General features: G+C 42.9%; 2 protein-coding genes across 2 annotated transcripts in view; both read left to right on the top strand.

Annotated features, from left to right (window-relative positions):
- Window positions 1-21,291, top strand: part of crb1 (crumbs cell polarity complex component 1) — a 114,941-nt gene that overhangs the window by 45,437 nt on the left and 48,213 nt on the right. The window contains 3 exon segments of the mRNA XM_068038082.1: window positions 3,957-4,919; window positions 8,280-8,827; window positions 15,522-15,687. Coding sequence (XP_067894183.1) covers window positions 3,957-4,919; window positions 8,280-8,827; window positions 15,522-15,687 — 1,677 coding nt within the window.
- Window positions 1-21,291, top strand: part of LOC137373011 (complement factor H-like) — a 621,771-nt gene that overhangs the window by 569,416 nt on the left and 31,064 nt on the right. The gene's annotated exons all lie outside the window — the stretch shown is intronic.

The following is a 21,291-nucleotide window of genomic DNA, read 5'->3' as shown; positions in this document are numbered from 1 at the left end:
CTCCATTCCATTCTCCCAGTTTCTCCATCGCTGACGCATCGGCTCTGATGATGCAACCTTCCATGACGGTGCTTCTGATATGTCTTCCTTTTACCTCAACCAAGGATTCCCCCCCCCCCCAGTGGTTGACAGGGCCCTCAACTTTGTCCGGCCCATTTCCTGCACCTCTACCCTCACCCCTTCCCATCCCTCCCAGAACTGTGTCAGGGTTCCCCTTGTCCTCACTTTCCACCCCACCAGCCTCCACATCAAAAGGATCATCCTTCATCATTTCCGCTACATCCAACGTGGTGCCACTACCAAACGCATCTTCCCCTCCCTTCCCGTCAGCATTCCGAAGGGATCGTTCATTCCGCGACACGCTGGTCCAGTCCTCCATAACCCCTACCACTTCATCCCCTTCCCACGGCACCTTCCCATGCAATCGCAGGAGGTGTAATACCTGCCCATTTACCTCATCTCTCCCCACTATCCAGGCCCCAAACACTCCTTTCAGGTGAAGCAGCGATTTACTTGTACTTCTTTCAATGTAGAATACTGTATTTGTCGCTCACAATGTGGTCTCCTCTACATTGGGGAGACCAAACGCAGATTGGGTGACTGCTTTGCGGAACACCTTCGCTCAGTCTGTAAGCATGACCCCAAGCTTCCGGTTGCTCGCCATTTCAACACACACCCCTGCTGTCATGCTCACAGCTCTGTCCTGGGATTGCTGCAGTGTTCCAGTGAACATCGATGCAAGCTCGAGGAACAACATCTCATTTACTGATTAGGCACACTACAGCCTGCCGGACTGAACATTGAGTTCAATCATTTCAGAGCAAGATGGGCCCCCTTTTTATTTTTAGTTCTTTTTTTTCATTCTTGATTTGTTTATTTTATTTTCGTTTGTTTAGTTTGTTTTTACTGTGCCTACCCACTGTTTATTTTCATGTTTGTACTTTAGGCCAGGGCTGTTCATTTATCTGTCAGTTAACACCCTCTCTGCACTAACGCTTTGTCTTTCACCACACCATGAACATACCGTTTCCCTTTGCTCCATGACCTTCTGGTCAGTTGTTCTCCGTGACCTTGTCCAATCAACATCTCTTTTGTTATCTCTTGCCCTACCCCCGCTTTATTTGCTTAAAAACCTATTACATTCCTAATATTTGCCAGTTCTGATGAAGGATCACTGACTTGAAACATTAACTCTGCTTCTCTCTCTACAGATGCTGCCAGACCTGCTGAGTATTTCCAGCATTTTTTTGTTTTTACTACATCTTAACCTCCTTGCTCTTATATTCTATGCCTCGGCTAATAAAGGCAAGTATCCCATATGCCTTCCGAACCACCTTATCTATCTATGCTGCTGCCTTCAGTAATCTATGGACAAGTACACCAAGGTCCCTCTGACCATCTGTACTTCCAAGAGTCCTACCACCCATTGTAAATTCCCTTGCCTTGTTAGTCCTCCCAAAATGCATCACCTCACACTTCTCAGGATTAAATTCTATTTGCCACTGCTCTGCCCATCTTACCAGCCCATCTATATTGTCCTGTAATCTAAGGCTTTCCTCCTCACTATTTCCAACACCACTAATTTTCGTGTCATCTGCGAACTTACTGATCATACCTCCTATATTCACGTCTAAATCATTAATGTATGCTACAAACAGCAAGGGTCCCAGCACCGATCCCTGCGGTACACCACTGGTCACAGGCTTGCAATCGCAAAAACAACCCTTGACCACCACCCTCTGCCTCCTGCCACTAAGCCAATTTCGGATCCAATTTGCCAAATTGCCCTGGATTCCATGGGCTTTTACCTTCTTGACCAATCTCTCATGCGGGACCTTATCAAAAGCCTTACTGAAGTCAATGTAGACTACATCAACTGTTTTACCCTCGTCTACACACCTAGTTATCTCCTCAAAAAATTCAATCAAGTTTGTTAGACACGATCTCCCCCTGACAAAGCTATGCCGACTATCCCTGATTAATCCCTGACTGTCCAAGTGGAGATTAATCCTGTCCCTCAGAATGTTTTCCAATAGTTTCCCAACCACTGATGTCAGACTCACTGGCCTGTAATTACCTGGTTTATCCCTGCTACCCATCTTGAATAATGGTACCACATTCGCTGTCCTCCAGTCCTCTGGCACCTCCCCTGTGGTCAGAGAGGATTTGAAAATTTGTGTCAGAGCCCCTGCAATCTGATGTTGATGTGAAACATAAACACTAACATAGACCAATACAAAACCAACATACTGCAGATGCTGGAAATCTGAAATAAAAATAGAGAATGTTGAAATACTCAGTGGGTCAGGCAGCATCAATGGAGAGAGAAACAAAGTTACCATTTCAATCAGACATCAATCTGAAATGTTAACTGTTGCCCTTTCCACAGATGTTGCCAGATCTGCTAAGTATTTCCATCGTTCTCTGTTTTTATTACCGGCATAGTCCAGTAGGGTCAAATGGCCTGTTTTTGTGCTGTACATTCTATATAATTGGAAATAATATCATTCTGAAAACATACCTATAATGTTAGCCAACATTGAGTTGAAATGCCTCCCAGAAATTTCCTTCACACAGGCTTACCTTTCCCTGTGGGTGCTGGGCCTTGAGTTTTGCTGTGTTCCCAGACTTGCAATTATTGAACTGGGCTGGGCAATTCGAGTTAAAGTTGATCATTTCTGTATATGAGAGCGATGCAACCGAAGAGTTGTAATTATTGGCCTTTTCCGGTGGAACTACAATATCCTGAGATCACATGAGCCAGGCAAAAGTTCAAAGTAACAACAGTTAACTCTATTTTCTGACCCAAAGGCACTGTTTAGGGTGAGGTTTCCTTAGGTTGCTCAAGGGAACTGGTACTTCCACTGGGGTGGTTTGAGCACAGCTGAAGTGCATCAGATCTAAATCATGGCAAATGACCAGCTGACCAAGGTATTGTTTGTTGGAAACTCAACAGTTGTAACATCCTTCCTTGCTCAGTATTCTACTAATAGTTGAAGCAATCCACCATGGGAAGCAAGACCAGAGGATACAATATTCCTTAGTAAATAAATTGGATTAAATACAAAGTGGGTCTAGTATATATTTCCCCGCCTTCTGAATTAACAGCCATAATAGCAAAAAATACAACACAAATTCCAGGGTGCAGCATTACTAGTAAATAGGATAATTGCCATTCCTGGGACATACAACCTTTGATATGTACTTGAAGGAATTCTGTTACAGCTATGAATAGCGAAGTAGCATTTATAAATGCATGAAGCGCAAGAGGAAATAGGGAGAAATGAGACACAATAGTAAATGGGCAGATTTACAACAAGCAGTAAACCATTCCTGCCAAATCAGGAGGGAAATGTAGGGTAAGCACCTGTAAATTATGTAAGGGTGAAGCATCAGACACTTTCATGTTTCATGTTGTCATTTGAATGGAAGAACCATGGCAGATTTTACAAAACTGAATGCAGAAAATATATTTAAAACTTAGAATTATTGAGTACTTCGGTTTATTTGATGATAAAATGTTAACATTTTGACTACAGTGAATAATACTCCAATCATTTTGTATTTGCAGAATAGCTGCCCTTTTCTAAATTAATTCTTTAAATAATTAAATAAAGTGACCAGCCTATTTTTCTCGTTACTCCAATATTATATTCTCTCCACATAGAAAGATTGTAAAATTCTAAAAGAAGGAACTGTCCTTGAGGAAAAGTTGTTATACGGTCTATATAGTTATGAAAAATCTATATACTGAGCCATCTCGTCTTTCAGAAGCATGCATGCTTAATATATATAATGGGACAATACTATTAGTGAGTCAGAGGATAAGCTTAGGAATGAAATTGCATTGAAGAGTGACAACTAAATTGCGACAAGAAGTAGAAGTGCACGCGATATACAAAAGTTTTAATGTATTACAGATTAATAGCAGAAAAAAATTGTGTTTAATTTTCAAGGTTCACACTGTGAGATGGATATTAACGAGTGTGACTCAGGGCCTTGTCAAAATGGTGGAACGTGTCAGAATACCATGAAGAGTTACATCTGTCACTGCCCAGCAAGAAATGAACAAGAAGTTTTTTATGGCGGCAAGAACTGTACAGACATTCTGACTGGCTGTGAGAGCCATGAATGCCAGAACAGAGCTACATGTATCCCTTACCTAAAGGCTGCACAGCATGGGCACCATTGTCTCTGTGCTCATGGTTACACTGGTTTGAATTGTCAATTATCAACAACCTTTTCTTTTGCAGTCAGTGGATATCTTCGTATTAAAACAGCAAGTGCCAGGAAACATGAGGAATCAGTGGATAAACCTCTGTATCGTGTATTCCTAAGGTGCAGAACTGTACTGCCCAGTGCAATTATATTTCAGAGAGGGAACAAAGATACATTTATGAAACTGGAAGTGCGCAATGGACATTTATTTGCATCTCTGCAAATGAGAAAGCAGCTGCTTGCAGGTCTTGAGATTTTTAAGAATGTAAGTGATGCTGGCTGGCATACTGTGGAAGTGACATTAGGCAGTGATTTTTCTGTCAAGCTCCTGGACAATTCATGCTCAGAAGAATGTGTGATCCATAGGTTTGTTGGCCTTGAGAGTGGCCAACTTGCTTCTGCATTTGAAAACACCTTCTTTGGGGGCACAGAAAATGAATACGGAGACCTTCCAGAAGTCACCAACATCATCCAACCTCAGCCTTATTTTATTGGTTGCCTCCAGGATGTGGAGGTGGATTCACAAATCATTGATGTAGAAAATCTTTCAGTTGATTCAACACTAAATATCAAGCCAGGGTGCAGCAAGAATGAATGGTGCCAGAGGAACCCATGCCAAAGCAAGGGCCAGTGCATTGACTTGTGGCTAAGTTACAAATGTGAATGTTTCAGACCATACATAGGATTTAACTGTTCACAAGGTAAATAGCCCAAATAATAGGTTTGAGATTATTCCTTTCTATTTCCTTTGGTATGAAGTATCTTCATTGGATATGTTGCTTAACTGTTATTTAAGTACTTGGATTTAATTATACAGTTTAATGTTGAGTAATTACTAAAATAAATCATATGGCAACATAAGCATACTCATTTCAACATAAAATATTATTTGTTTTCGATTAATAAAAAAACAAAGACAAAAATACATATTACCAGCAATAAATTAGCTCACAGTCATGACTAGAAATGTTTCAAATCTATAATTAAACAAAAGCAGCTGATTGAATTCCAATTAAATGTATACTTTGGAGTTATAAAATCTATTCCCTTTACCACCTTTACAGTAATTATATTTGCTCTTAGAAATTTCATCCATTCTCCAGTAGTTTTTCACATCTATATTTTGGCATCTGGTTTTACTGAGAATCACATTAAACATGTCCGGTTTACAGCAGGACTCATTGGGATATAGGTTGATCTTGGACTGCAGAACAAAACAAGCGAGAATGAATCAGATGTTTTTTTCTATATACTTGGATGAGAATGAAATATCAGGCAGAGTGGAGCTTTGCGTGACTGTCCAAGACCAATGTCTACTCCATTGGTTAGTTATATCCTTTTAGATTTCAATAAAGTCTGGTGCACACACACTTGCCTCTAAGCATTGTGTCAGTAAGAATTTCCTTGATCAGCTCCATCAGTGAGAAGAGTATAAAGCGTCCTTCATACCCCTGCACAGTTCTTCTGCACTTAAGCCTTCATTGATTGACACTGCATTTACCAGACTCCAGTTAGTATCTGCAGCAAGGATACCCAGGTTATATTGCCATTCTCCTGCCCAGCTCCTCACGTGTATGTAAACCATTCTCTTCCAGCAATTAAAATGTAAATATTTAGTGAGTGCTGGTAATACTATCAGAGCTGTCTAAATATTTAAAAGAAATAGATAAACTTAAAATAAATAGAATTAAAAGGTGCCAAGAAGATCCAAACATTTTTAAATCTGGTTTTTCACTACACTGGAGTTAAACTGTGTGGTTGAGAATTTCCTCAGACCTGCTCCGTTACTGTTTATGGAAGGGGATTTTAACCTACCTCACACAGCAGGAATGGGGCAAGTACATATTTAAAATAGATGTGCAAAGATTTACTATCACCTTCCCACGCAACTCCCTCCCACTACCATTTTAACTGTGCCCTTTTAGAAGACCAAGGCACCCATCTGCTTCGAGCAGTAGATGCAAATTGGGGTCCGATTATGTCATAGAAATACATTGAAGTTACTCACGGACAGAGACTATTCAGCCCAACCAGTTCATGTTGGTGTTTACCCCCCCCCCCCCTGCAAGCAAAGAGTTCTAATTATGCTTATCCACTTTGCTCCCATGTTCCTTCAATTCCATTTTTTTCATCCACCAATCCAATCTAACCTTTAATGCTATCAGTTTCTGCCTCAACCATGAACACTGCAAGTTAATTCCAGGCCTTACAACTGTCTGTGTGAAGACGTTTCTCTTGCTCTCTTCCAACTATTACATTTAATCTTGTATCTATGGTCCTTGGTTTTGTTTATCCCTCAACTACTGGGAACAATCTGCTTCTATCCACCTTGTTCCATTCTTTAAACAATTCTATTACCCTGTAATCTGTGTTGTTCTAACAAAAGAAGATCAAATTTTTCAAGTCTTTCTTTGCATTTCCTTATACTAGGCAGTGTCCTAGTAAATCTGCGCTGTAACCTCGCCAAAGCCTCAATATCCTTCCTAAACCGTGCAGCCCAATACTGCCTGTAGCGCTCTAACTAAAGCCTTATTAAGGTTTTATATAGCCTCATCATTAGCTCTTGGTTTTTATATTCTAAACCTCTTGAGATGAAACCTAGAATTCGATTAGCTTCTTTACATCATTAGCAACCTGATAATGTTCTGTGAATCTTTTCCCCCCCCAAGTCCCTCTGTGCTTCCACAGCACTGAGCTACTTCCATTCAATGTATAATTACTGCTGTATTAACCAAACTGCATCATCTCATGCTTACAATAAATTCCATCTGCTATTTCTTAGTTCAATTCCCATTTTATCAATATCCCTTTATAGTTTCCTTTGGTTTTTAAAATATTAACTATACTACCTATTTTGGTATTGCCTGCAAACTTTGATACCACTCCCTCTAAACCTATGTCCAAATCATTGATAGACACAGTGAATAGAAGCACCATTGGCACCCTGATGGCATTTTAAGGGCCTGCTGAGTAGGAAATCCTGTTAGAGAAGAAGATAAGGTCCTTTAAGGTAAGTCAGAAACATATATTAGTTGCACTTGGAGAAGCTGGAGTGCTCTTCTGAGTCCCAAAAAGCAGGTCTTGGTCTTTAATTCCTTGGGCTCCTCCTACCCCTTTCACTCACCCAAGTGGACCCAATTTCCATCCTCCTCCAACCCCTGGGTGAATTACTGTCATACCCTCCCCATTTTGATCTGCACAAAGCCATCCAGCTATTTCTTTATGCCCATTTTCGACAGGCAGATGGACGACAGATTGTAAATGAGGCCTGAGGGTTAAATAGCCCAGGCCTCAAACTGATGACATAGGACGTGTTTGATGCCCCTTGCACCCACCCAATATCCTCTCCCTGTTAAACTCCCACCAGGATTTCCACCACATTTCCAGCAAAGTTAAGACAGCGGAGCAGGAGTAGCTTTGAGGAAATTCTCAGTGCATCCAGTGTCAAACCTAAGCTTTGTTAGCTAGTCTCTCCATTTCTTTTGCTCTGGACTAAATCAGCATTGAGTCAGCTGTTCTCCCTTCTCACTCGAGATATACCCACCATGTTTTTGTTTTGCCACTGTCTTAACCAACACAATGCTTCCTGAACTTTTAGTCTTGAAAATCTAGTTATTACTATTCTGTAAGAAAATGCCCCAAATGTGAGAACATTTCTCGGAGGGATTGGGTGTGTTGGAGGTGGGGGCAGGGTGATTGTGGGTGAACCAGCTTCCTTATACAAATACTGAGTTATCAAGAAATGTGGAGATTGTTCAATGGGATCATCTTGATAGTCTTTCAAAACCTTCCCTTCCATTTTGTGGGAATCGTTGAGCACTTTTCAAGAGTAGCTTGACGGTTCATTTATACAAAGCCAGTTTTTTTTATTCTTTCACAGGATGTGAACATTGCTGGCATGGCCAGCATTTGTTGCTCATCCCTAACAATAGTCAAGCAAATTAATAATGATTTAAATGAGCTAAAGATCTCTTCAATATACTGGGAAGTTTCAATTTTTACTACTTTATAAATAATACACATTTTTACAAGACTGTTCTAATTTCATTGTCTTTTAACAGAATTAATTCCAGGCAGATTTGGCCACGAATATTCCAAAGGCTACGCTTTGTTTATCATTGACGATGATCCAGGAGAAGAGGTGAACATATCAATGTTCATTCGCTCACACAAACCAAATGGCTTGTTCTTTGTCCTGAAGAACAGCAGTGCTCAGTATCTCCAGATAGGGTTGGACACTGGCAGAATTATTGTCCACTCTCACTTGTCCAAAACCCTCACAGGCGGCCACATTACTGACAGTGCTTTTCATTTAATAACAGTGAAGATAACGAGAAACAAAATGGAACTTGTTCAGTCTGGACAAGTGGTCGGTCACACTCACATTCATCCAATTAGAGTTCGAGCTGGTGACATGGTGTATATTGGAGGCCTGCCAGATCAGCTGGAACCAGCTCATGACAGAAGATACTTTAAAGGATGTATCCAGGACTTAAAAATCAACAACAAAAGAATGGAGTTTTATCCCATTGGTGTCTCTGAGGATTCTTATAGTAACAGAACACTTGTAAATGTAACAAGTGGCTGCATTGATGACAATGCATGTAAGGTACAGTATACAGTTTTCAATACACATATTCAGGAACTGAATCCTTTATCGGTTCACACTCGTATTCAATACGAGGACAAAATTGTAAAGAAAATCAGAAAAATGCCATAACCTCACATGCAAAACAGGTAGTTGTCATGAAGGTGGCACTCTTGAGTGCACCATTCAGACCACTCCCTTTTCCAAAAGGTACCAGAGGGACACCTATTAAGATAAAGCAGGAAAGTGGAGTGGGAATAAATTTGTTCCACATTAAAACATATTTTTTCTCCCAAAACTCTGAGCATACCACCCACATGTCATGAATCAGAAATTAATCTTGAGTCAGAAGTAGCCATTGAATAGCATGTAATTGTCTTTTTATCTTTAATGCTTGCTGCACTTATCTCCCATGGAATTTTGCTGAACTTTAATCTGATCAATAAATCTAAAGACTCCCTGCAAAGACGCTCTGATCTACCTGTAATATTGATTTTTTTTAAAAAATTAAACATTTGGCTTCCAAACAAGGCTGCTCTCAGTATAACTAATACAAAGGGAATAATCGGGGATTTTGAAGGGGAGTCTTTTATTTTTTTTTAAGAACAATCACAATAAGATGTATTTTTTCAGAAGTGATGATCCTTGTTTTTCCGTCAGATTGAACTCTCCAGGTTCCATACATCATCCTCAGCTCAGCAAATTAGCAGAGGTGCCACTGCATCAATGGTAGATATTCCAACTCCCCCACCCCACAACCAATATTATTGGAGGATCTGGAAGGGTTTCGGAGGAATCCTGCTCATGTATGCTCCCCAACGGCCCCACACCCCCAATACAAAGTGGTGCAAAAACAGAAAATGTTGGAAATACTCGGCAGGTCAGGCAGCATCTATGGAGAGAAAAACAAGAGTTAAGTTCGGGTCTGTGACTTTTCATTGGAACTGTCAAAAGTTAGAAATGTAAGAGGCTTTGTGCAAGTAAATGGGGGGGGTGGCGGGGGGAGTAGAAAAACAAAAGGGAAGGTCTGTGATAGGTTGGAGGGCAGGACACACAGCCATCCCCTTTGTTCTTCTTCCCCCCTCTCCCCTTTCACTTGCTCAAAACCTATTACATTTCTAACTTTTGACAGTTCTGATGAAAGGTTGAAACGTTAACTCTGCTTCTCTCTCCACAGATGCTGCCAGACCTGCTGAGTATTTCCAGCATCTGCAGTACTTTGTCTTTGACAAAGTGGTACAATTCCTGACCACACACATTACATTTCAATGTGTGAAGTATGGCTTCCATTATATTAATCACTGATTGCCCTCATTTAATGCTGTAAACACGGGCCATCTTTTAGGCCCGGTATCCAGCGTCAAAGGAAGGGGCTGGGTGTTGGTGAAGCACTCTTTCTTGCTTACAGGACTGCTACAAGCACTCACAGACCCAAGGAATGATTGAGATTTTCTTTTTAAAGTTCTTGCCTACCTCTAGGGGCACAGAGGTTGCTGGGATCCCAACACAACAGCAGACCCCAAGGCTGGCACATCACAAAGGAAGACATTTTTCTTTTGGCTGGCCATTTTGCTCTTGTAAAATGGGTGTCAGGCTTTCAGATTTCACATCTGCTGCACCTGAGCTAGACTGAAAGTGCGCTGGATGCCACATTAGCTCGGGCAACTTTTACTTGTTCAGGTCACCTGCCTGCAACAAGCACTTGACTTCTTAAAAATGAAAAATCAGGTTCTGTGCTGGTTTGGGATCCAAAATTCAGATAAAAGTGAATGGCCTTGTGCCATACATGCTCCACCTAGTTGTGCTGGATTTTTAATAGCCTGACCAGTTGTTGGCATAGTGGACCACAGGAGGCTGCTCCAAAAAAGACCCCAAGAAAATGTTTATTTTTTTATTTTAGGGACCCAGGAGATACTCCGCCGGGTCCACAAAACACCTCCACCCTGTTGCCACCCATTCAAGGCTCCCGCCCCTGCACCCCCCCAGTTCACCCACACTTGGATCACCCACCAGTCCCACTGACTTGACCTACCAGTTGTCCGATTTTGTACCATTTCTCTACTGGTGAGCTCAGCAGGGTGCCCATTTGGCACCCAGTGCCCGTCGTTTGCATTTAAACGAGACCCAAATTTGGCTCCAGTCTCTGAACCAACAAGCAGAGTGGTAGCTCCTCCAACCCTGCACATGTTTAGGGCACAAATCACATTTCTCACGCCACGATCTTTCCCGCTTTGGCGAGGTTCCCCCGTGGAAACTGAGAAGCCCACCTCCTGTGTGCAAATGACCCTGTGATTGGAGATACTACTAGGGTCAGGGGTCATCTCCATTATGGTTAGAAGGCCCACCCCAACAAAATGCCCCCAGATTGGAAAATATATCCCACATATGTAGATTTGAATTAATGTTTTAGGTACCAACGAGATCAAAACATTGTTACATAGGCAAGGATTCTGCCTTTGTAATGATGGCAAAACTGTTCGGCCGGAATTTTATGGCCTACCGATGAGCAGACTGGTGGCCGGGGGGGGTGGAGGCATAAAATTGAGTGGGAGGCGAGGGGGGCAGTTCCCGATCCCGTCCCACCACTGCTGCAATTTCACGCAGGGCGACGGCGGTGGCAAGAAATGGCCCGCCAGCCCCAGGCCAATCAAGGCCCTTAAGTGGCCAATTAACTGCCACTTAAACATAGAAAAATAGGAGCAGGAGTAGGCCATTCAGCCCTTCAAGTCTGCACCTCCATTTAATACGATCATGGCTGATCATCCAAACTCAGTACCCTTTTCCCGCTTTCTCCCCATATCCCTTGATCCCTTTAGCCCTAAGAACTATATTTAACTCTTTCTTGAATATATTTAATGCTTTCTGTGGTAGAGAATTCCACAGGTTCACCACGCTCTGGGTGAAGAAATCCCTCCTCATCTCAGTCCTAAATGGCTTACCCCTTATCCTTAGACTGTGACCCCTGGTCCTGGACACCCCCGCCATGGGAACATCCTTCCTGCATCTAGTCTATCCAGCCGTGTTAGAATTTTGTAGGTTTCTGTGAGATCCCCTCTCATTCTTCGAAACTCTAGCGAATACAAGCCTAATCGACCTTATCTCTCTTCATACGCCAATCCTGCCATCCCAGTAATAAGTCTGGTGAACCTTCTCTGCACTCCCTCTATAGCAAGAACATCCTTCCTCAGATAAGGAGACCAAAACTGCACACAATATTCCAGATGTTGTCTCACCAAGGCCCTGTATAATTGCAGCAAGTCATCCCTGCTCCTGTACTCGAATCCTCTCGCTATGAAGGCCAACATACCATTTGCCTTCTTAACTGCCTGCTGCACCTGCATGCTTACTTTCAGCAACAGGTGCACAAGGACACCCAGGTATCGCTACACCTCCCCCTTTCCCAATTTATCGCCGTTCAGATAATAATCTGCCTTCCTGTTTTTACCACCAAAGTGGATGACCTCACATTTATCCACATTATACTGCATCTACCATGTATTTGCCCACTCACTCAACCTGTCCAAATCACACTGGAGCTTCTCTGCATCCTCCTCACAGCTCCCACTCAGCTTTGTGTTGTCTGCAAACTTGGATATATTACATTTAATTCCTTCATCTATATCATTAATATATGTTGTGAATAGCTGGAGTCCTAGCACTGATCCCTGCAGGAGCCCACTAGTCACTGGCTGCCACTCGGAAATAGACCCGTTTATTCCTAGTCTTTGTTTCCTGTCTGCCAGCCAGTTCTCGATCCATGTCTGTACCTTACCCCCAACCCCATGTGCTTGACTTTTGCACGCCAATCTCTTATGTAGGACCTTATCGAAAGCCTTCTGGAAGGGCCTCCTCCTGCCGCCTCGGGTATTTTACACTCGGTGGCTGGACAGCAGAGGCCCCAAGAACCCAGTCTTGGAAAACCAGATTGCCTTCCCGCACCTGGGGTCCCAGTCTCCAGGAAATAAAAATAAAATTTTAATTCAACTTTAAATCTCGTCTGCCACCCTGCAATGGGTAATCTATATATAAATTGCCCTCCCCCCATAAAAAGCTTTTATTGATATCCTGAACCTCCCCCCCTGAAATTTGTTCCCTTTGACCCTCATCCCCTTCTCACCATCCTTGCAACCAATAATAAGTGTTTTCCCCACTCCCTGAGCCCTGATAGTTTTATTCCTCCCCCTCCCCACCAGTGCCTCACCTCAGAACTCCAACGGACTGTCGCGTCCAGTTAGCTGTAAAATTGGCATGGAACAGCTGCTGTTGGCAGGTAAGTTATTTTGAAAGTTAATTATCCTCATTTAAATATTCTAATGAGGGCCTCGCCGCCAAGCGGTGGGGGGACCGCACCAAGGCCTCGCCACATTGTGGGTTAAGACGGGCCGCTCCCACTAGCATTTTACAGGCCTCCCCACTGCGACACACAGCGTCGAGGGGCTGATAAAATTCAGCCCCTAGGCCTGCTTGACAGTCATACGCAGATCTACATTAGCAGGCAAATTCCAAGTCTTGGCTGCAGCAGTGGTTCATTGGGAGAATGGTAGGAAAACTGGATGGAGGGTAATCCCTTTCTGTACTAATCAAATGATCATTCAATAAAGTAATGCAGGTAAGATCATCCATGGTGGATTCAAAAAGGATGCATTATCTCACCCTTTCAGATACGAAGGTGGGGGAGGGGAGAAATGGGAAAATGTGTGATAAAGAATAAAGTCCACTTAAAAAAAAAACACTTCAGTGAGTTTAATCAGTGAGAAGCTAAGTCCAGGAAGATTCCCAATCTGTCCTGAGTGAGCTGATCAGAGCTAAGGCATCAGTCATGGTACAGCTTAAAGTTAGGGAGGAAAATATCATGCAGGGTTCTTGTCCCTGACCACTATTTCCTCCTAGAAGTGCAGGTATGCAGATGTTAGAACAGGATCAGTTTGCCTATTTCCCCTCCAATAGTGGAATATCTTTCTGTTAGTAGAAGTAGCAGAGGGTAACTGACTCTGATACACTATATCAGCAAGGGGTCAAGACTTCAAGAAAGGAGGGGAGGGGAGAAACATTGGTGAGAAAATTTAAATAACATTGAGAACCGCTGCATTTGAACATCTTTGCAGTGTTCATTTTTGTTGCAATAGGTCTTGCTGGAGTGAAATTGCTGCTCCCCCCTGCTCCATTGCCATTGAATAAGGGGAAACTTTGTAAGTTTAAACATGATACACCCTATGACATTATCAACGAATGACAGCATTACCATGCGAGTTGTTGCTTTTGTTATTGCAACAAGGCGACTGGTTGAATTCCAGTATCTACACATGGTTGAGTTCCCTTATAGCTGTAACAGAATTTAATCGTAGAATAGTGCTCTAGCTGATGTGATGGGGGTGAAATGATAGTAAGAGAGGTACTTAATTATGGATGAGTAGTGGTCACTGATGTTCTGTTAGGTTTCAGGATGAGTATGCAATTAATTGTAGATCTTTGCTCACATCACATGCTCCTACAGTTATTATTCTGTCTTATTACCGAATGGTATCACTATATATCCAAATAGAGGATATATGATGTGTAGCAGTAGACACAGTGAATATTTTGTAACTGGTCTGACTGTAAGGTATGGTTTGTTCTATCAGTGGGATATGGATTATCAATGGCTCATCATATACTCAGTTTGCAAGACACTAGCTAATTAAATCCTAAAAATAAATGTAAATATCAAATAAAAATTATTGTGCTTAGTTCTTTGTGATTTCCCTGTTCTTTATGGTGATATTAATTCCATGAAGTACAAAATTAATTTTGTGGAAGCATAGACATTATGTGTGAGATTTTATCTCTGAGAACCCTTCCACACACACAGGGCTGAATTTTATGCCCCCCCCAAAGAGCGGGATGGGGGGGTGAGGGGGGTGGCAGGGTGCAGTCCTTCCCGACCTGCTCCCGCCTCCGCTGCCACTTTATGCAGGGCGGCAGCGGCGAAAAATGACCTGCCCATCCCAGGCCAATCAAGGCCCTAAAGTAGTCACTTAACGTCCACTTAAGGGCCTTCGCCCGCCTCCACGGGGATTTTACTCATGGTCGGTCAGGTGGCCAAAGCCCAAGAAAAGCCACCTGTTAAAAGAATGCGGCTGTCCGACGTCCTGGGGGGTGGGTGGGTGGGGGGAGCCATCATGACCGGGCACCCTGTGCCCGACGGAAGGCTGCCCTTGCTGCCCCAACAACCCCCAACACCCAGCATGCCCCCCATACCCCCAATCGACCACCCAGCGCCAGGCCCCACCTGAACACCCCTGGCGAGGCAGCCAAAACTGACCTGCATTCCCGGGTCCCTGACATCTTTCTGAACCTGGGCTGTAATCCCAGCAGTCGCCACTGCTCCCGGTGGCGCTGCTGGGACGTTAGCTGCCAGCCCGCTGATTGGCCAGCAGCTGTATTAGGCAGGACTTCCTACCTCCCGCCTCAGATTAATTAAAGCCCGGGGACCCGCAAAATACAGGTCGGATCCCAAGGCGAGGCAGAAGCAGGTTCACCATCGACTTTTTAGTTGGTGGCTGGCTCCCATCTGCCCAGGGTTAAATCCTGGCCACAGAGTTAAAATTGAGCCCCACATGTAGTACAAAATACATCATATGTTTTCTGAACTGTTGGATTCAATGTCTAAAATTTAATTTGTCAAACATTATTTTCCATTCTATAATACTTAGTCTCTTTTTTTTAATTTATCTAGTTAAACCCTTGTCTGAATGGCGGAACCTGTTCCTCCATCTGGGATGACATCGTATGCAAGTGTCCTCCACATACTTCAGGAAAAACTTGCAACCAAGTCAAGTGGTGCCAGCTCAACCCATGTCCGCTGAACTCAGAATGTCAACTGCTCAGTGACGGATTTGATTGTAAGTATATTTCAACAAACATGTTCTTGGGGAAAAAAAACATTGGCATTGGTGTAGCAAATGCAAAAAGTGTATAGAATACTGATTAAAATCATATTTCAGAAAGTATGCATTTATACAAAAATGGTCAACTGCAATGAGGTCATCCTCACTCACAATTTTATTAATTGTACATCTTGCTGTCTATTCTTAACAGAGAATTTTGAACCTAAAGGACAATTTGAATAAGCTGATTATATTTGAACAAATCATCCGCTGAAGCACATTGGGCCTGAAATCCCTTTCGCACTTTCCAAAAGGGAGTCAGGACAGGATCTCCGGCTGCCAGTCTGCCATGGTGTTGGCTTGATCCCAAATTTCAGGGTTAGAGATAATTAACATGAAGAAGTTTGCTGCCCAAACCATTTACAGCAACCCCTGGGGGCATTCCTTGTCCTTGTTGGAGACCAGGAATACCTGAGTGGCACTTTGCTTCTCAGCAGGATTGCATTGTGGATTGGTGGGTGGAGGACGGGAGGGCTGGTGGGCAGAGGGATTTACCAGCTGGAAACGCCAGCCTGAGATGTTTCTGAATTTACTTGACCATTTTCTCCCAAAGAAAGAATTTGGAAATTGAATTATTTTTAATGCTGGTGGTTTCAAAAGCAATGCACATTCTTGCCGTTTTAAAAAAAAAGCAGCCTCCAGATGAAAGGCAGTTAATATTCTAAACAGGAAGATACTTCTCCCAGAGGCTGAACAATAGTTGATTCATTAGCTTATCTGGGTATTCAGAAAGACACCTCACATCAGGGTGTTGGAAAACCCTTTGAGAGAGGTTTGAAAAATAAGAACAAAGACATTACAATTTCAGTCTGGGTTTTGAAAACAAGGCTGCACAGGAAGTCAGGCAGCAAGAGACTGCAAAGGGAGAGTGGTTCTGTCCTGGGACTGTTAAGCAGAATACAGAAAAGCTATTTTGTTTAACTTAAGTAAGACAACTTACCTCAGTTGAGATAGCATTGTGGGTTCTTTGTATATTGATCATCAAGCAGACATAAGTCGTACTAATTGAAGTAGCTACTCTGAACAGAACTGTTGATCTATATGTTTTACCTTACTGTGGAATAAACCAGTTTACAAATTGAACCAAATGGTGCTTCAGCTAGTGGTAGCTTCATTCATCATTGGAGGTAATGAGAAATGCACATATAAAAAACAATGGACATGACCGTCCAGATTTGCAAAGGGGGTTCTAGAGCGACTTCCCAGTCTTGTCGTCAAATAAGTAGAATCAACTCCCATAAAACTAAGATAAAGGGGCGGCACAGTGGCGCAGTGGTTAGCATCGCAGCCTCACAGCTCCAGCGACCCGGGTTCAAATCTGGGTACTGCCTGTGTGGAGTTTGCAAGTTCTCCCTGTTTCTGCGTGGGTTTCCTCCGGGTGCTCCGGTTTCCTCCCACAGCCAAAAGACTTGCAGGTCGATAGGTGAATTGGCCATTATAAATTGCCACTAGTATAGGTAGGTGGTAGGGGAATATAGGGACAGGTGAGGATGTGGTAGGAATATGGGATTAGTGCAGGATTAGTATAAATGGGTGGTTAATGATCGGCACAGACTCGGTGGGCCGAAGGGCCTGTTTCAGTGCTGTATCTCGAAATCTACAAATCTAAAAATAAATGGACTGCTTATAGGAGTGACTAATCGAGCTAAAGCTGAGAAGGGATATGAGGCAGACCCAGATCTGTAATGCAGTAAAAGAAATGGCAGCCATTTCTGCATTCCAATTAGGAGATGGCATCATGACCCCCTCCCCTCTGCATTTCTCCATTTGTTATGCCTGCAAGAAGTACCCATCTCCCACCGTTTGGAATATTTGGGAATGGGGAGAAAGTCCAGAGACCAGTTAGAATCAGGTCTCACCTCAAATATACCGGAATTTTTGGGAACAGGGAGAAAGTCCAGAGACTGGTAATTTATTTATTTATTTTATTTAGAGATACAGCACTGAAACAGGCCCTTCGGCCCACCGAGTCTGTGCCAACCAACAATCACCCATTTATACTAACCCTACACTAATCCCATATTCCCTACCTCCTACCTACACTAGGGGCAATTTATAATGGCCAATTTACCGATCACCTGCAAGTCTTTGGCTGTGGGAGGAAACAGGAGCACCCGGCAAAAACCCACGTGGTCACAGGGAGAACTTGCAAACTCCGCACAGGCAGTACCCAGAATTGAACCCGGGTCCCTGGAGCTGTGAGGCTGCGGTGCTAACCACCGCGCGCCACTGCGCACTGTGAAATCAGTTCTCACCTCAAATATGCCTGGCTTACTCCTCGTTATCCACCCACTCACCTACCCCCCCTCAAAGGCCCATATATTTTGGGGACATGATTTTTAAACTTATTTCTATTCTCTTAATATTTGCATGAAAATAAATAGTGCATTCCAAAATTCCTTTATCAAATATTGTCCGATTTATAAAACCTTAATTCACTCCCATTCAGAATGCTTTTCACATTTTAATGCTATGTAATGTATTCTGTTATTTTAATGGGGGTGCAAGAAGAGAGAAAGACCTGGAGACCCGGGGGTATTTGTGCACAAATCTTTGAAGGTGGCAGGACTGGTTAACAAAACAGTTAAAGCAGTATACATTATCCTGGGCTTTATAAATAGAGGCATAGAGTACAAAAGCTAGGAAATAAGATAAACCTATATAAAACATTAAAATAAAAGCAAAATACTACGGATGCTGGAAATCTGAAACAAAAACAAGAAATGCTGGAATCACTCAGCAGGTCTGGCAGCATCTGTGGAAAGAGCAGCAGAGTTAACGTTTCGGGTCAGTGACCCTTCTTCGGAACTGACAAGTATTAGAAAAGTCACAGATTATAAGCAAGTGAGGTGGGGGTGGGGCAAGAGATAACAAAGGAGAAGGTGCAGATTGGACCAGGCCACATAGCTGACCAAAAGGTCACGGAGCAAAGGCAAACAATATGTTAATGGTGTGTTGAAAGACAAAGCATTAGTACAGATTAGGTGTGAATACACTGAATATTGAACAGCAGCAAGTGCAAACCTGAAAAAAAACCTGAAAAAAACAGTGGGTAAGCAAACTGAACAAACTAAGATGAAATGAAATAAATGCAAAAAAAGATAGTAAAAAATGTAAAAATGAATGTAAAAAAAAGGAAGAAAAAATAACTAAAAATGAAAGTAAAATGGGGGGCTGTCATGCTCTGAAATTATTGAACTCAATGTTCAGTCCGGCAGGCTGTAGTGTGCCTAATCGGTAGATGAGATGCTGTTCCTCGAGCTTGCGTTGATGTTCACTGGAACACTGCAGCAATCCCAGGACAGAGATGTGAGCATGAGAGCAGGGGGGAGTGTTGAAATGGCAAGCAACCGGAAGCTCAGGGTCCTGCTTGCGTACTTCTTTCAATGTAGTATACTGTATTCGCTGCTCACAGTGTGGTCTCCTCTACATTGGGAAGACCAAGCGCAGACTGGGTGACTGCTTTGCGGAACATCTCCGCTCAGTCCGCAAGCAGGACCCTGAGCTTCCGGTTGCTTGCCATTTCAACACTCCCCCCTGCTCGCCATTTCAACACTCCCCCCCTGCTCTCATGCTCACATCTCTGTCCTGGGATTGCTGCAGTGTTCCAGTGAACATCAACGCAAGCTCGAGGAACAGCATCTCATCTACCGATTAGGCACACTACAGCCTGCCGGACTGAACATTGAGTTCAATAATTTCAGAGCATGACAGCCCCCCATTTTACTTTCATTTTTAGTTATTTTTTCTTCCTTTTTTTTTACATTCTTTTTTACATTTTTTACTATTTTTTTTGCATTTATTTCATTTCATCTTAGTTTGTTCAGTTTGCTTATCCACTGTTTTTTTCAGGTTTGCACTTGCTGCTGTTCAATATTCAGTGTATTCACATCTAATCTGTACTAATGCTTTGTCTTTCAACACACCATTAACATATTGTTTGCCTTTGCTCCGTGACCTTTTGGTCAGCTATGTGGCCTGGTCCAATCTGCACCTTCTCCTTTGTTATCTCTTGCCCCACCCCCACCTCACTTGCTTATAATCTGTGACTTTTCTAATATTTGTCAGTTCCGAAGAAGGGTCACTGACCCGAAACGTTAACTCTGCTTCTCTTTCCACAGATGCTGCCAGACCTGCTGAGTGATTCCAGCATTTCTTGTTGTTGTTATATAAAACATTAGTTTGGGTCCAGCTGGAGTAGTGTCCAATTCTGGGCAACATACTTTAGGAAGGATGTGAAAGCTTTTGATAAGGTACAGAAGAGATTTACTGGAATGGTTCCAGGGATGAGGGATTACAGTTATGTGATTAGACTGGAGAAACTGAGATTGTTTTCCTTTGAGCAAAGAAGGAGATTAAATAGAGGTGTTTAAAACTGTGAAGGGTTTATATAGAGTAAATAAAGATAACCTGTTTCCAATGACTAAAGTATCAATCACCAGAGGGCAAAATATTTAATGTGATTGGCAAAAGAACCAAAGGCAACATAAGGAAAAATCTTTGTATATAACAGTGGTTAGGATTTGAAATGCACTGCCTGATGGGGTTATTGATGCAGGTTCAATAGTAGCCCTCAAAGGGGAATTGGATAAATACTTGAAGGAGAAAACATTGCAATGATATAGGTAAAGAGCTGGGAATTGGGACCAACTAGATTGGTATTTAACAGACTTGATGTGCTGAATGGCCTCAATCTGCATTGTACTATTCTAGGATTCTATATTTTATCACACTAAAATATAAAGTAGTCAGGATATTTCTTCAGATGTTCAAAATGTAAAGTTGAAGAAAGAACTTTATAGGCAGTGGAGAGCTTGTGTGTGTATATATAGCTTTTAGTTTAATATCTTTTTCATATTCACACAGCACAATATTTTCATTCAAAATGACTTCTTCTTTGGCCCCTTTGTCTCGAGAGACAATGGGTAAGCGCCTGCAGGTGGTCAGTGGTTTGTGAAGCAGCGTCAGGAGTGGCTATAAAGGCCAATTCTAGAGTGACAGACTCTTCCACAGATGCTGCAGATAAAATTGGCTGTCGGGGCTGTTACACAGTTGGCTCTCTCCTTGCGCTTCTGTCTTTTTTCCTGCCAACTGCTAAGTCTCTTCGACTCGCCACACTTTAGCCCCGCCTTTATGGCTGCCCGCCAGCTCTGGCGATCACTGGCAACTGACTCCTATGACTTGTGATCAATGTCACAGGACTTCATGTCGCGTTTGTAGACGTCTTTAAAGCGGAAACATGGACGGCTGGGAGGTCTGATACCAGTGACGAGCTCGCTGTACAATGTGTCCTTGGAGATCCTGCCATCTTCCATACGGCTCACATGGCGAAGCAATCACAAGCGCCGCTGACTCAGTAGGGTGTATATGCTGGGGATGTTGGCCGCCTCGAGGACTTGTGTGTTGGAGATTCAGTCCTGCCACCTGATGCCAAGGATTCTCCGGAGGCAGCGAAGATGGAATTAATTGAGATGTCGCTGTTGGCTGACATACCTAGCTTGTCCAAGCCTAGCTGCCGTAGAGCAAGGTACTGAGGACACAGGCTTGATACACTTGGAC

The sequence above is a fragment of the Heterodontus francisci genome, chromosome 8, assembly GCF_036365525.1.
Source record: "Heterodontus francisci isolate sHetFra1 chromosome 8, sHetFra1.hap1, whole genome shotgun sequence".
In the NCBI taxonomy this organism is placed as follows: domain Eukaryota; kingdom Metazoa; phylum Chordata; class Chondrichthyes; order Heterodontiformes; family Heterodontidae; genus Heterodontus; species Heterodontus francisci.
The sequence above is the reverse complement of the archived record's forward strand: the minus strand, read 5'-3'. Positions and strand labels throughout refer to the sequence as shown.